General features: G+C 39.9%; 1 protein-coding gene across 3 annotated transcripts in view; it reads left to right on the top strand.

The window, feature by feature from the left end:
* Positions 1-14242, top strand: part of ICE1 (interactor of little elongation complex ELL subunit 1) — a 58335-nt gene that overhangs the window by 16493 nt on the left and 27600 nt on the right. For 2 of the 3 annotated variants that reach the window (XM_077879633.1, XM_077879632.1), the window contains exons 5-11: positions 371-482; positions 1961-2037; positions 3104-3141; positions 5317-5399; positions 5597-5636; positions 5718-5774; positions 12896-12982. In XM_077879633.1, the coding sequence (XP_077735759.1) occupies positions 371-482; positions 1961-2037; positions 3104-3141; positions 5317-5399; positions 5597-5636; positions 5718-5774; positions 12896-12982 (494 nt within the window). Of the gene's footprint in view, positions 1-370; positions 483-1960; positions 2038-3103; positions 3142-5316; positions 5400-5596; positions 5637-5717; positions 5775-11254; positions 11371-12895; positions 12983-14242 lie in introns of those variants that run through there. The other variant, XM_077879634.1, reaches the window with a different exon arrangement.

Genomic DNA, 14242 nt, shown 5'->3' with positions numbered 1-14242 from the left:
CATTCATCCCCTAGAAGAGGGCAAAACATTGTGATAAACTGATCACAAAATTGCCTGTCATTTAATTTGAATAAATGGGGATGAGTTCAACGTTGGAAAAACCTAATTGTTTGGCATATTGTCCTTTCATATATTGTCTATCAGATTGAGAATCTACTTACTTCTCAAGTAGTTTATCATATAGTTTTATTAGAGTAGACTATAATGTCAAAGAATAAAGAGCCGTATGAAGATCATGTTGGTATAAATAGAATGCATTTAAAGAGAAATTCTTTTATTCCTTTTTTTCCAAGTTAGAGAAAATAGAAAAATAGTCAATATATTTATAGATACTTTTGTATAATAATGCTAATGTGTTGTCCATTTTTAGAGAGAATAGTACTCTGCATCACCAAGTGGAACAGATGCTTCAAAAAATTTCTCCTCTGCAGAAATGTCAGGAAGAATTGGGATCTTTAAAAGCAGAGCTAGAAGAGAAGAAGGTACCTATAGGAATTTTCCTACAAAGGTTTATCTTCCATAAATTAAGATCTGCTATTCACTGTCATTGGCATGAGGGAGTATTTTCTGTCTTACAGAGGAAACAAGGGATACTCAAAAATTGTTAAGTATATTCCTCTATTTAGAGACACTGAACTAGTTGGTTAATGGCTTGATCCTCACAGTAATGACTAGCTCTGTGATGCTGTGTGGGCTGCCTCTGCGTTCTTTGAGGTTCTGCAGAGGAACCTTCTAGCTGTGAATCTTTAGCACTCTGTGTGTCCTGTGTTGTTTGCCTTTTCTTATTGGTCTTGCTTTCAGTGTAAAATAACCTGCAAAAATTTAAACTTAAAGATAGATCATGTTTTCTGTTTCAAAATCAGGTTGCAGTAAAACAGTTTTTAAAAATGCTATAAACTTGTTTTTCAGTAAAACTTTGGTTTAAGTCTTCAGGGTTCTTAGGAGAGAATTCATGGCTTTTACAGATAACGTACATCAGAGGCCAGTAAAAGTTGGCTTGCCTGCCACGTGTCCTGTCCAGGCTGGAACAGTGCCTGCTTCTCAGCATGTTCTCTGAACTCTTTTCACAATGCGGCGTAGCCTGTCCGTCGTGGACTTGTGCTCTTGTAGGAATGCCACGCACCCATTGCGGGTCTTATATACTTCAGCAGTGATTGGTGTTCCTACCTCTTTTTATTTATTTATTTTTTTTTGTGTTCCTACTTCTGTTGGAAGTCTCCATTATATATTGAACTACTCGAAGAAGGTTAAACAGAAACAACCGCAACATCGAATTTTGTCTGCCTCTAATATATAACAATCTTGGCAGCTGTATCTGAGAGGAAGTGTGAGCACTAGAGTCAGAACCCAAAGAGAAATGCTCATTCTGTGACTTCAGAAAGATAAGTCAGCTTGTGGATCCTCAGACCCCCTCATCTGTGAAAGGGGGCCATAAAATCCATCTCCAAGCTATACGATCTTGCACACATTGTAATAGGATACAGCACTCAGCAACAGCTTCTTTCCCATTCCATGGTGGCCGTCAGGATGTGTATGCTGAGTGGTGGTAGCACATTTTCCCAGTTATTACGTACGATGATTTGCTTTATATTTTTTTGTAGTAGTAATGATAGCTTATATTTATTGAGCTCTAAAATTTTTTTAGATTTTGTTGAATTTTAACTGATTGGGGCAAAAATACTGGCTGTTTATTCTTAGAAAGATTTGGAGTTGCCCTAAAATTAATATGTTTTAATTTGCATAGCTTCGTTTGATGAGATTAATCATATTACATCTGTTAGGGATCTGGTTATCTCTGTTCAAACGTTCAAAGAAGATTCTTTGGTTTCCTGCCGAATATGTGTATTCATTTGGTTGATTTCTTAGGGTTAAGTGGTAGTAATTTCACTTATCAAGGTCAAAGTAAGTTCTTACGGATGGTCAGTGATTTTCAAATTGACAATAGATATCTTTTTCTTAGAGTTCTCTGAAGTTGTACCAAGATACTCACCAGGAATATGCACGTGTAAAAGAAGAATGCTTGAAAACTGATGCTCAGTAAGTTCTAAAATGATTGTGGACATACGATTTTCATTTCTGAAAATGGCTGGTCCTTAAATCAGTGCTGTCTCTCTCCTCTCTGTCTTTAGGTTGTGGGCTATAACTAACTATGATCTTTTTTTTTTAAAGATTTTATTTATTTATTCATGAGAGACATGGAGAGAGAGAGGCAGAGACACAGGCAGAGGGAGAAGCAGGCTCCATGCAGGGAGTCCAACATGGGACTCGATCCTGGGTCTCCAGGATCACACCCTGGACTGAAGGCGGCGTTAAACCACTGAGCCACCCGGGCTGCCCTAACTATGATCTTAAACTAGTTAGTCACTCAATATTTAATCTCTAGGTCTGTAAAATGGAAATTATACCTCCCCCGAGGGATTATAAAGAAAATGGATAAGTCTCGATATGCTAAATTGCTGCACGAAGAAAGAATTCCATAAAAGTGTTTGTACATGTGCATGCACACACTTGTCTCTGTGTGTTTTCAAACATGATTGTCAGCTCCTTCCTCTGTACTAGGACTTTAACAGGTCTCCTGTGGAATGAATGTCTTTGTCACCATTAATAAAAAGAGCCGTTTGAAAACATCCAGGAGATTATAGTCCTATGATTCATAGAGCTTGTGAGCTACACACACAGTAACCTAATGTAGGCATGATGTAGTGGTACCTCAGAGGCTTTTTCTCAGTTACTTACCATTCCATAAAATGGAATTGTGAGCAGTACCACCATGCCATGCTCCCAAAAGTAACATTGCTGACACAGATGGTGGACTGGTTCTGGGAGACCCCCTGGATACTCAGCTTGGCCTAGAGATGAGGCTTCTGTGGCTCAGGGAGACTCCCAGATATGACATGCCAGAGAAATACAGATTTCTTTCTAGAAATACTACATACTGAATGGTGTATATATAAATTTGTTATATAAATTTTTGTTATATAAATTTTATATAAATTTTACTAATTAAGATGTATCACAGATTGTTACATATATGTGTGTGTTTTTATATATATATATATATATATATATTTTAACTTTTTTAATTTATAAATTGTCTTATTAGGAAGAAGAAATTAGAAGCCAAGGTGAAAAAGTTGGAAGGTAATTGGCACTATTGTTGTCGAGCTAATGGAAGTCATTGGTCTTCACATAGATCATTGGTAACTACAGTGTCATAGGGCTTATTGGTAGCTGAGTCATTGTATTTTCGAGGGTGCACCCTGAATGACCTTGCTAAGGTCATCTTTAGGGAGGAGTTTGAGTACTCGGCTCAGTTCCTGGATAGGAATATGGGAAGGGCATGTGGCAAGTGGTTGAAATGTTGCACACTCAAAATAATTGTAGTCCATATTTTTACCTTAAGAAGTAGCAGTCAGTAAAAGGATTTAATTTTGAAAATTGGATATTATGGGGCATTCTCATTTTTTCCTAGAATAGTGGTTAATAGTAAGAAAAGTTACCATTTTTAGTACCAGAAAACTTGATATTTTTAGATAGTGATGACACATCCATGGAAAGGTGGTGAGAAATTGCCTGCATTGAGGATGACCCCTGTGTCCCTGACCCTCCCCACCCCACTGTTTGAATATGGGCCTCTGGTCTGCACTGAATAAGCAGAGAACAGTGAGACCACAACAAGATCAGGTATGTCCTCATGTGACAGCTGATAGCCCTCCTGGGAATGGATCTCATGGTCATTTCTTGTTTTTTTTTTTTTTTTTTCCCCCTTTTCATTGGGTATTGGGGCATGGAAATAACCAAGACTGGGGAGAGACCATGGGGCTTTGCTGGTGCCGTCTGTGCTGCACATCCATCCTTTCATTCCCGCGGGGGCTGCAGTGGGCCTCTTCCCTGCCACATCTTACTGAGCCTGCTCTTGGCTTTCTCACCATGCTGATGGTGCTCTGCTGCAGACCACGGTTCACTTTTCATTTAGAGTGTAAAATAAGAATTCAAATTTAGTTGGATCGGGCATATAAAAGAGAATTTGATGAAAATACTTTCACCCATGACTTTACCTAGATTGAGCCCAGGTTTTTAGATTTAAACTCTGTAAATATTTTCACTTTTTCCTCTGAGTTGGTTTTTGCACAAACACTGACAATATGGCAGTAAATATGACCTGAATCTGTTCTTGAATTTTTAAGTATGGCTTTCTCTTGCTGGTGTGTGGAGAAGTGTCTATCTAAGGAAATGTTTTAGAGAGATCTGAGATGCCTGTGCACTTCGGCCTATATGTAGCTTTTAGAACAGATTTCCTCTGAAGAGAAGTGTGGCCTTTATTTCCCATGTGGCAAACATTTTTTTCCCTAGTGAGTGATGTGCCATAACAACCAGGTAAAGAAATACTCAAGCTCATGAGAGGAGTCAGGAAAGGATCGTTACTATGGTGTTTTATGGGATTTTAGTTTTCATGGCAGTTGTGTGTGAACATACTTGGGTAAAGTCAGTGCTGGTTAGATTCTTAATAATATATTCGGACTTTGTGCTTCAGAACCAAAAACCAGACTGAAGAATTTACTGAAAATCCGGGAAGAGCTATGACAACACCTTATTTTTTTTTTTTTTAAAGATTTTATTTATTTATTCATGAGAGACACAGAGAGAGAGAGAGAGGCAGAGACATAGGCAGAGGGAGGAGCAGGCTCCACGCAGGGAGCCTGATGTGGGACTTGATCCTGGGACCGGACCCCAGGATCATGCCCTGGGCCAAAGGCAGGCACTAAATCACTAAGCCACCCAGGCATCCCAATGACAGTACCTTAAAAGTAGATTTAGAACCAAGGTATTAGCAGCTAGAATCATTAGCTTGTGGAAGGGAATTCCAGGAAGAGGTAACAGTATTATCAACATGGAGAAGATTGTCCCTCCTCCCCAGTACAGAGGATGGTATTCACTATATTCCGAGTTCTGAAATCTCTGAAACGTGAACACTGCTTATTGCTGAAGAGCAAGGGGGAGCTGTGCCCCTCCTTTTCGAAAGTTCATGCGTGTTGGGTTCTGGCCTGACCAGAGGGCGTAGGCTGCCCTACACAGGGATTGCAAAGGCATCTTGGAGCCTCTGCCAAGTCTGTGGTTTTATAGATAACAGTTTAAGCAAAGTGTTCCTGCATTTGTCCCTGACTGAGGAAGTATTGAAGGAACAGTAACTTTTTACAAGATTTGTTTCAAAGTTTTATGAAATGAGAAAACTCTCCTTAGATGATTTATGGAGTATTTCATTCATGGTAACTAAAGTTGGTAAATTGTTGTCTTTCTTCACTGTGCTCTTTAAAGAGGCTGCTGTCAAGCAAACACAGGACTTCAAGCAGCTGAGGAATGAAAAGAAAATACTTGAAAAGGAATTTAAGAAGACCCAGGTAATAGATAATAGTGTCCACCCAGGTGACGCTCCTGGCCCCCTTGGGGCTTTTGGCATCCTCCTCAGGCAGGAGTCAGGAACGGGGCCACCTGGTGACAGTGGTCTGTGCCACCGCTGGGCTGCCCCCCCTTACTGTGTATGGGGCATCTGTCCTCCCTGCCCCTTACAAATACCATCAGCACTTTGTTTCCACAGGAACGACTCGACGAATTTTCTAAACAGAAAAATGAAAAGGGTGAGTATTCACTTACTGGTTACTTAAAAATTCTGTTTTGACATGTAATATTCTTTATTAACTGTTTTTCCCATGTTTTAGAGTTGAGACATATTGGAACACAAATTTCAAGTGATTCCTACGGAAGCATAGATAAAAGTGAGTATATCACAAATTCTTTTTTAATTTCTGTGCATTGCTTTCAGGGGCTTGGGAAGTTGTCGCTCTTACCTGTAATTGCAGAAGTTCTAGGGTTTAGCAGATGTTTGTGTTGGAGAAGTCCTATCCCATTTTATGTCTTTGTCAGATCTATTGTATGTGTTCTCTGATCAGATAATCCAGTGAATGAAAGCATTGAAAAGCAGTATTGTTTGGGAAAGGAAGACTAGCCTGTGGTATAATTTCCATACTTTAAGATAAATAAGTATAGTTTTTTATTAGATTACAATTTGCCAAATTAATCTGTAAAATTTCTTAGGTGTGAAATATATAAAAATTATTAAGGTCAGGCAGGAAAGCTGGAGTCAAGACCCTATAGTGTATTTTTGGACAGAAGAATTTAGGGACGGCTAAGCGTTATAAGGGATAATAAGACAGTAGTCTTGGAGCAAGGGTAATCACAGACATTTCAGTATTCATTTTATCAGCAGAGTGTTATCATAGGTAAGGAGATATAACACCGGATGCCGAGAAATTGAAGTTTTTCCTGTAATATTTCTCTTTATTAGTTGTGTGATCCTTGACCGTTTACTTCTCTGTGTTTTGTTCTTCATTCTTAAAAAGAATATTATGGATTTCTGCTCTACTTATATCTCACACTTTCCTGGTAGAGATGGAATTAAAATGATAAATAAGTAAATAATGATATTTTCATGTCACTGATGTATTATTTCTCCTCTAAATGGAGACTACTAAAACCACTTGCGTCCTTCCCACAAGAATATAGTGTCTTTTCAGAAGCTTCCTTTACCTTGTCTCTTCATCCTTTACTTTGGTTTTTAATTGAGCACAAGATCACTATTCCCTGGGTTCAAGGCTTTAATAGTTACCACCTTTCCCTTGCCTGGGACTGTGGCTACCACATAGTTACATGTGCTTCAGCACTCTTCTCAGTCGCCCGTGTGTAGAGCCAGGCTCTGAGTTGTAGGTAGCTGCCCAGAGGAGTGGAGGGCTCACCCAGCCTGGCTCTCCCAGCCATAGTCAGCTGCTGCTTTCATCATCTTCTCTTTTGGACTGATGGATTTGTTTTAGGATTTGACTGTTCTCAAACCATACTATTTAAAACTGAACCCTCCCACCACGTCCCCATGGTTGCTCTCTATCCTGGCATTCTGTTTTATCTACCCTTAGCGTGGGTGGATAGTGTCTCCCATACATTTAACTTCTTCCAGATAAGGGTGTGAAGTCTTTGGGAACTTATTTTTTTTTTTTAAGATAGATGATAGATAGATAGATAGATAGATAGATAGATAGATAGATAGATAGATAGATTTATTTATTTATTTATTTATTTATTTATTTATTTATTTATTTATGAGAGAGAGAGAGAGGCAGAGACACAGGCAGAGGGAAAAGCAGGCTCCATGCCAAGAGCCCGATGTGGGACTCAATCCCGGGACTCCAGGATCAAGCCCTGTGCCAAAGGCAGGCGCTAAACCACTGAGCCACCTAGGGATCCCCTGGGAACTTGTTAATTATTCACCTGTGGTCCTTGGGGGATTTAATTCCTAATGCCTAGATATATCTTTAACACTTTTCTCTCATGATACAGGTGACCCTTTAGCAGCACTGGTTTGAACTGCACGCAAATCCACTTCTATATGGGTTTTTTTTTGTTTGTTTTTATAAATACAGTGTGCAGTACTGTGAATGTATTTTCTCTTCCTTATCGTTTTTTAACATTTCCTTTCTTCTAGCTTACTTCGTTGTAAGAATATAATATATGATGCATATAGTATATAAGATATTATTGCCTATCAGGAGAGCTTCTGGTTCACACTGGGCTGTTAGTAACTAGGTTTTAAGGGAGTCGCAGTTGCATTTAGATTTTCAGTGGTGCAGGGCATCAGTGCCCTTGACCCCATGTTCAAAGCTCATGTGTACTTCTGAAAGAAATTAACAAGTTAGAAAGTGTGCTGGGTTTACTGCACTTTTTCAAAAGGCCACCTGAATGACACACTTGCCTTTCCTTCTAAATTCCATGAGAGATGACAGTAAATAAAAGAAATATTCTCCTTTAGAGTTAAAAAGTTTACTGTCAGTGGAAGAACATGTAAAGCAGTTGGAATCAGTTGGTGATGAAACCTACAATTACAGAGAAAATAGCAGGCCTCAGAAAGCAAGTTTGATTGTAGAAGGCCTACATTTTTTTCAAATCAAAGGCATAGGGAGTGGGAGATGGAGCAGGACATTTGTGGTTTGCCAGGTATCGGATTCGGAGTGAAGAATGTGTAGCCTTCAGAAACAGCTTATGGCATGTCCACATGTTGTGGCCCAAAATTTAGTCCTGTGAAGTATCATTTACAACATAGGAGGCACTGAATGAGCGTGGATATAAGAAAATCAGAAAATTGGGTAGTTACGGCTGCTTTGAAAGATAGCCACTCCTGTTTGAAGAAAATGAGATGCTACATTCTCTGTGTAAATCCTCAAAACTGCCTCACTCTGCATCCCTATAGGCAGGGTCCTATAGGTCCATGAAATGAGAACCTTCATTTATTGTCAGAGGAATGTAGGGTAAAGAAGTATACATGGCTCTCAAAGGTGTCCTGCTTCAACTTTTTGTTGAAAACTGAGAAGCAGCAGCCATGAGAAAGAAAGGCACCAGCTCAAGGAGAAAAACCCTGAGGAAATGGTATTAAATCATGAATGGGACGGAAGAAAGTGCTAAGAATAGAGTTAGTGTCCTTAGAGCATCAGCTCCTGCTATGAAATTGACCCAGTGGGGTTCTCAAGTATGAAAAACAAAATCGTAGATGTCACGGTGATCACCCATCAGGATCACCCTTAGGACAGAGTCCTAAGAAGAGAAGATCAGCAAGAAATGTGTAAAGGACACTTCTCAGAGCAGGGCACACACATAATATTTATATTAGAAAGGCCTTTCAGGTGTTGAACATAGTTTTTGTGTACAATCTTCATTTCTGGCATGTTAGTAGGAAGCATTTTTAAAATTAAATGAAGTGGAAAGATTGTAGAGAGATGGATAGAGAAATTTTGAGCAAATGCTAACTTGAAAGCGGTAACTAGGCAAAAAGTAATGCAAGCCTAGAAGTGAATTTACATGAATTAAAAAGGAAATATTCAGGTTGATTAAAGGTACGATTCACTATAAAGATGCTACTATCATAGACATAAAGCATGAAACTGTCAGGTAAAATGCCTGGAAATTCTAGAATAGTCCTATTGTTTCCATGAGAGACTTTAGTATGTTTCTTAAAGGCCGCGATTTATAAAAGCAGATAAAATAGGTAGAATTAGATTTGTGATTTCAGGATTGATGATTTACATCTAACTCTTTGAAATCATAAACCTAGAATTCTCTAAAATACTTTCAGACATATATGAAAGCTGCCTCTCTACTAGACAACAGAAACTCCAGCCTAATACATTATTAATATTCTGATATTTAATAAGATATTAATAAGATTGTCTTCTCCCCTTTCCCCAAAACTTCACAATTTTCCAAACCCGTCTGGTAAGTGATCATGCATTAACACAAACCAACTCCTCTTGGATAGCAGAGAACATAAAAACTGAAATAATCTACCGTAGGGCAGTATTGAAATCTCTGAGATTCTGAGAGTATGGAATTCATAAGCATGAATGGTCTTATGTGATTATTTTAGAAAGGGAGAACTATAGAAATGGAATGCCAGGAAAGGAGGAAAATGCAACAGAAACTGGGGAAGAGTGGAAAGAATGGGTTGATGAAGAAGAAAATCTAAGTTAATGAAATAGACAAAGCAGTTGATCTTGGCCCATTAAAACAAACAGCGGGATCTTTGCAGGGCTGTTGCGACCGACAGCCTTTCAGTAAGTCTGATCAAGAAAGAAGGAACAGAAGCACAGAAGCACCATGACTGAGGAAGCTTAGGGAAAAGCCGCAGTGCGAGAATTTCCGAATTCACATGTTCAGATCTGATCATGTTTGTGAAATGGACCATTTTCAAGGAAAACATGCTCAGACTGGCTTGGGGTAGTTGTTGGAATCCTGAACATTAAAGTAACACAGAAGAAATTTTAATAAAGATCTAACACCATATAAGATCTGAAGGACTTACACATGAGTTCTGTAAGGGCTGTGGTGAATAAAACTAAAGTCTTTATTGTTATTTTGTCTTAGAACAATTCCATGTCATTGTCTCAAGTGCAAGTGGCCCCAGAGCCAGCTAAATGTGACACATGCACACCCTCAGGACTCAGAGCGCTGTCACTTAGGAATATATAGTTGCAAAGGTACCAAATGGAATTTGGAAAACTCTGTTTTGTAGTAATAGAGAACACAGACACATTATGATGTAGGGATTTAGCTCACGAAAACCACAACCACTGGTTAAGAGAAAAACGTGATCATCTCAATTCAGCACCAGTGCCTCATAAAAAACAAAATATTGAGTGAGGTAATAGAAAAACACGTTTATTTATTTATTTCACATTTTGAAATTGAGAAAGGTGAAAGCTGAAAAGCCTAGTCATGACTCAGAAGCAGGCACACATGCGTTTTGTTCCCTCCATTCTGTATGCGCTGGGAGCCCTACGCAGTACAGCAGAGCCAACACAAAATAGCAGGAGCTGTAAATACTGATAAGGAAGAGTCAAAATTGTCCAGTTTCAAATGATGAGACTGTCTTTGTAGACTCAACTGGAATATAGGTACAGGAGTTTGGTAGAGTGGTGTTACATACTGTGAGTACACCCAGTGTGCCATCATTAACCTATCAGAATAAGGTCTGGGTGAGAACAGCCCATTAGGTGACAGAGCCATCATGTCTAGGCAGAGAAAAAAGCTACAAGCAGTGTGCTGGGCCTCTGTGAGGAAGCCTGTAAAGCTCCTGAAGAGCATGAAAGACCAGAACATGTAAATGAACACTGTTCCTGGATCAGAGGCTCGTAGTGTAAAAGATGGGAGTTTCCCCCACATATATTTATGGAGTTCAGTCTTACTCAAATCCTGCCGGTGTTTTATACAGGAAAGGACAAGCAGATGGCAAAAGCTTATCAGGATAGAATAGATACTCAGAATAATCAAGTTTTTGGAAAGGAAAAACCTGAGCAAAGCTCCTGCCCACACAGATGGTAAAACGTAATTGTGACGGTATGGTGAAAGCATACTGTTCGTGTGGCACTTAACAAATCAGTGGAACACAAGTACAGAAACGCGGAGGCCTAAGATTCTGATATAGACAGGATTTTATAGGATTGGGGAAAGACGTGCAGTTTGACTTAATGAGCTTTTCTCTTCACAGCCAAGTAATGAAGCCCCTGTAAGGGTTTTTTCCAGCTCTACTGGGAATGGAGAATTCTGTTTTGATTTGTCAGATTAGAAGTATTGAACGAGTACTCAGTTAAAATAGGCATAGCTCTGCTTAACAGCCTCCATAGGAATAGAAAAGTAACTTTCTCTCTTTTTTTTTAAGGTTCCTTGTTTGCTGCTTTGGGTATACGTAATAAGCAGGGATCCTGGTCAGGTCATTTAAGCAAAGGGGATTACAGTATTTGGAAGCAGGCTTTTGGGTAGGTTAAATCACAATGTAGATAAGTTACTTGATCATAGAATTTTGGACCTCAAGAATGGATGTGCCTCATACACAGCGACAGTCAGAAGGTGATTGGTCTCAGGAGAGCTTGCCTGTTACTATGTCCTCCTCACCATTTATCCTGGTCCGCTCTTTGTAGTGATGAGTTTGCCAGCCTAAATAGGGCTGACCTATTTCAGAGTTGAGTTCCTAGAGATATTTTGGGTTAAAAGGTTGGTCTTTTATCCTTTCTAGAACTGGATTAAAGATTTCAGTATTTTCAACAAATGCTTCAGGCTAAGTAGAACGGCAAGGAAACTGTAATAGAACTGGAGATGGCCTGAAATTACCTAATACTTAAAGCTTATTTTTAGTTGAATTTTTATCAGTATAGCTGGTCTTTTCATGCACATTTGACCACAGCTAGTCATACTTAAATTTTTATGAATATTTTTTTATTCTGGGAGATTTTAGGGAATATATATATTATATATATGTATATTATATATATAGTATATATATAAATGTTAAGCTCACTTTAAAACCATAGTATCATATTCTTAATGTTATATGAACTTTATTAGGTCTGTCTTAGTTACAACAATCTGAATTCACAGATTATTGAGGATCCAGATCTGTAGAAATGTGTACCTTTCAACCTGAACCAATGATTCTTAACTATTGTAGGAATCCTGACCCCTTTGAAAATTTATAAAAATTCCAGTGCTTTCACTTTCCTTCTAAAAGTATGTGCTTCTCCATGTCTGCTCATTTGTGTGATGGTCTCTTCCTTTCTAAGTGTTTATACACCCATATTTTTGTCTCCCTCCCTGTTACCCTTTAAGACTATTACGGATTTTCTATTATCCACAAAACCCCCAGGTTAGTTACAGCATGGCCAATTCCTTTTTATTTTTTTTTTCCTTAAGATTTTAAAAGTTATCTCTGCACCCACTGTGGGGCTTGAACTTACAACCGCCAGATCACTAGTTGCACGCTGTACTGGCTGAGCCAGCCAGGCACCCCAGCATGGTCAATTCTGATGGGTTTTCTGACACCCTCATGTTACTGAAGTGTGCCTCTCTGCTGTTGTTCGTTGTAAACACAGAGCCAGCATAGCATCTTTTATATCGGTCATTATATTGGTGCTTCTGTCCCTCATCTCTTACCACTTTCTTTAGAAAGTGCCAAGGATGGGTGTTAGTTCATACATACAGAAAGATGATAAAGACCTTGACCAGCAAGTAGATTTGGTCTTTTGAGTCCTGGGCCCTCCTAGTCCCCTCACCCCTGGGAAAAAAACAAAACAAAACAAAACAAAAACAAGCCCATATTCAGCCTTGAGTGTTCAGCTGGAGCCTCTCAGGCCTTCCCGTCCACAGCTTAGCTAGTTACAGATGGTGCTTGAATTTAGGGAAGAAGCCTTAGTGCCTAGCTGTCTGCCCAGCCCCTCAGAAGTCTTGATTTCTCAGGTGTATGTTTTGTCCTTGTGTGTAGATCAAGCTAAATGGCATGTCTTTAATATCTTACTCTCTTTCATAGGAAAGGTAAAACTACTCCTGAAGGAACTCTGGCTCTGCATCAATACCACACACAGACTACCTGGCGAAGGCAGCAGATGTGTCATAGGTGAGAGAGAAGCTTCAAGAAGAACATATCATGCATGAAAGTAGAAATGCTTACCAGGGGCATTATATACCTCTAGCTTCTCCTGTGTCCTGAATCTGACGTTGAAAGAGTGAAGTAAACTAGAACGAGTACTTTCAGTTACAGGGCTTCTTTCCCTTCAGCTGGCTTCTAGTCTCTTCCGCAAGTGCAGCTTTCATCAGAGGACATGTGAAGAAGCTGGTGAGACTCACAGTGGGGCGTGTGGGGCAGGAACACGCAGAGGATGGGGAGGCTTTTGATGTTTTCTGAATCATTTCATGAGTGTCATCCACCCATCATTCATCCATCCTGGCTGAAGTTACTTCTGTAACTTCCTCATTCCTTTGGTTGAACTGTTGGCAGCCGATCTACTGCACGTTCACGGTCTCCTGAAAAACACTGGTGTTGTCCCATAAGAAACAGTTTCCTTTCATGCTGTCACGTCAGGTTATTACTCTGCAGCACCATCCGCTGACACATTTTCAGATTTGACTTCATCTGTGGGCTCTCTTGGTCTGTAGGCAGAGCTGTGGCACCTTCTGTCGTGCTCTCAGTTATACTCTACTGGGAATTTAAGATTTGGAAATCGATGTTAGTCCCCCAGAGTGGATAGGGAAAGGTAGCTGTCCTGCTGTCCTGCTGTCCTGCATAAGATATCAAAGTGCTCCTTACTTTTTTTTTCTTTTTTTCACGTAACTGGTTTCTTATGATGAGCTGCATTGAATTCACAGATCATTAAGAATCTAAATCTGTAGAGATGTGTACCGGTTTTTCTTTTTTTTTTTTATTTTTATTTATTTATGATAGTCACAGAGAGAGAGAGAGAGGCAGAGACACAGGCAGAGGGAGAAGCAGGCTCCATGCACCGGGAGCCCGATGTGGGATTCGATCCCGGGTCTCCAGAATCGCGCCCTGGGCCAAAGGCAGGCGCCAAACTGCTGCACCACCCAGGGATCCCTGTACCGGTTTTTCCCATAGGCTTCTGAAGGCAGAGTTTCCTCAGAAAACTGTTACCAGGCAAGTTGCTGATTCTCACTTGTGCTTGACTGAGAGCTCATGAAGTTTTGTGACGTGGAGAGAGGTCTGTTGGGTCAATTGTCACGTGCTGCATGGGGCACTGTTGATCCAGGCAGGGGGTAAGGGGTGCCTGCGTCTCCTGAGCCAGCCTCTGCGCTCACAGCCTGTGTATTGGTCTGTTCAGGGAGAAGCAGCCTGGGCTCCTCTTAGCCCGCATCAGTGCCT

This window comes from Canis aureus, chromosome 31 (assembly GCF_053574225.1).
Source record: "Canis aureus isolate CA01 chromosome 31, VMU_Caureus_v.1.0, whole genome shotgun sequence".
NCBI classification, from domain to species: domain Eukaryota; kingdom Metazoa; phylum Chordata; class Mammalia; order Carnivora; family Canidae; genus Canis; species Canis aureus.
The sequence above is the reverse complement of the archived record's forward strand: the minus strand, read 5'-3'. Positions and strand labels throughout refer to the sequence as shown.